This window comes from Aplysia californica, unplaced genomic scaffold (genome assembly GCF_000002075.1).
Source record: "Aplysia californica isolate F4 #8 unplaced genomic scaffold, AplCal3.0 scaffold00527, whole genome shotgun sequence".
Lineage (NCBI taxonomy): Eukaryota > Metazoa > Mollusca > Gastropoda > Aplysiida > Aplysiidae > Aplysia > Aplysia californica.
Window position 1 is genome coordinate 9,184 of NW_004797797.1, and position 1,183 is coordinate 10,366.

The 1,183-nt window shown below is 37.0% G+C and overlaps 1 protein-coding gene across 1 annotated transcript in view; it reads left to right on the plus strand.

The window, feature by feature from the left end:
* LOC101846242 (ras-related protein Rab-10) overlaps positions 1 to 380 on the plus strand; it is a gene marked incomplete at its 5' end in the record, with an annotated part of 4,755 nt that extends 4,375 nt beyond the window's left edge. The window contains 1 exon segment of the mRNA XM_013086962.1: positions 352 to 380. Within this exon segment, the coding sequence (XP_012942416.1) occupies positions 352 to 380 (29 nt within the window).
* Between the last annotated feature and the right edge of the window lie 803 nt (positions 381 to 1,183).

The window sequence follows — 1,183 nt, forward strand, 5'->3', positions numbered from 1 at the left end:
TATATATAAATATATATATATGTATGTTGTTCGGTTTCAACAAACTTGGCATCAACGAAAACTGGGATTCAACGAGAGGAGCTGGATTCCCGGATGTTTTCTATTCATAAAATCAATTAAAATACTCGGATTCAACGTACACATAAATGAGTAGGCTCGGATTCAACGAAGTCGCTAGCAGTTTGAACTGATCTTTGGCACCAATCAGTGCTTCCTTTCATACAAACACACACGCTATTAGCCCGCATCCATGTCTTAGCGAGTGTCGGGGTCGGACAGGCAGCCAGCACACGTGTAACTTGTGACTGTGTATATGTTTTCCTGGTACTGTCGGTTTCCCCTTACAATCAGCTGGCAAGAAGCGCAAACATCGTCTATAGTGCGGTCAAAAATACGTTGCGCAACTTACCCCAAAATATATTTTTAAAGTGTGAACTTACCCCAAAATATCTTTTTAACGTGTGAACTTACCCCATAATATCTTTTTAACGTGTGAATCAAAGCCACCCATTCTTTGCACAGCAGTTTATATCAATTTTTCTGAACTCATTAATCAAATTATTTTTCTCAACAATTTGCGATAGATTTAAAAACTTTTCTTCGTAAATTTATATAAAGTTATTAAATACTACAAATCTCCTTCGCGCGGAAAATGGACTTTGTTCACTGCACTTCCTTCTTCTCAAACACATTTTGCGTATGCTTATGGCTTTCGTCACAACTCACGACAGACACTCTAGAATGGCAAAACTAATTACAAGAAATTAATTTTATAGTGAACACTTTTTTGCACTAAAGGTTCTCAAAACATTTGTTCAATAAAGATAATCTCGCGATTAAAAAAGAAAATGACGGACTTGCTTTAAAAGCAATTATATTGTATTGATTAAAGAATTTTCTACAATACAGCTAATAGGTGTGTACAAAAATATAGATCTGTTATCCCTAACCTTACGTCGTGTTTTACTATTGTATCTGGAAAGACTGAAGGAAGCCGTGGATGCAAAACTAAGAGTGGAGCAGGCAGGATTTCGTAAAAAGAGATCATGTACAGATCAGATTGCAATTTTGAGGATAATAGTGGAGCAGTCCACAGAGTGGAACTCTTCCCTGTACGTTAACTTTGTTGACTACGAGAAAGCTTTTGACAGCCTAGATAGGGACTCAATATGGAGGCTCATGC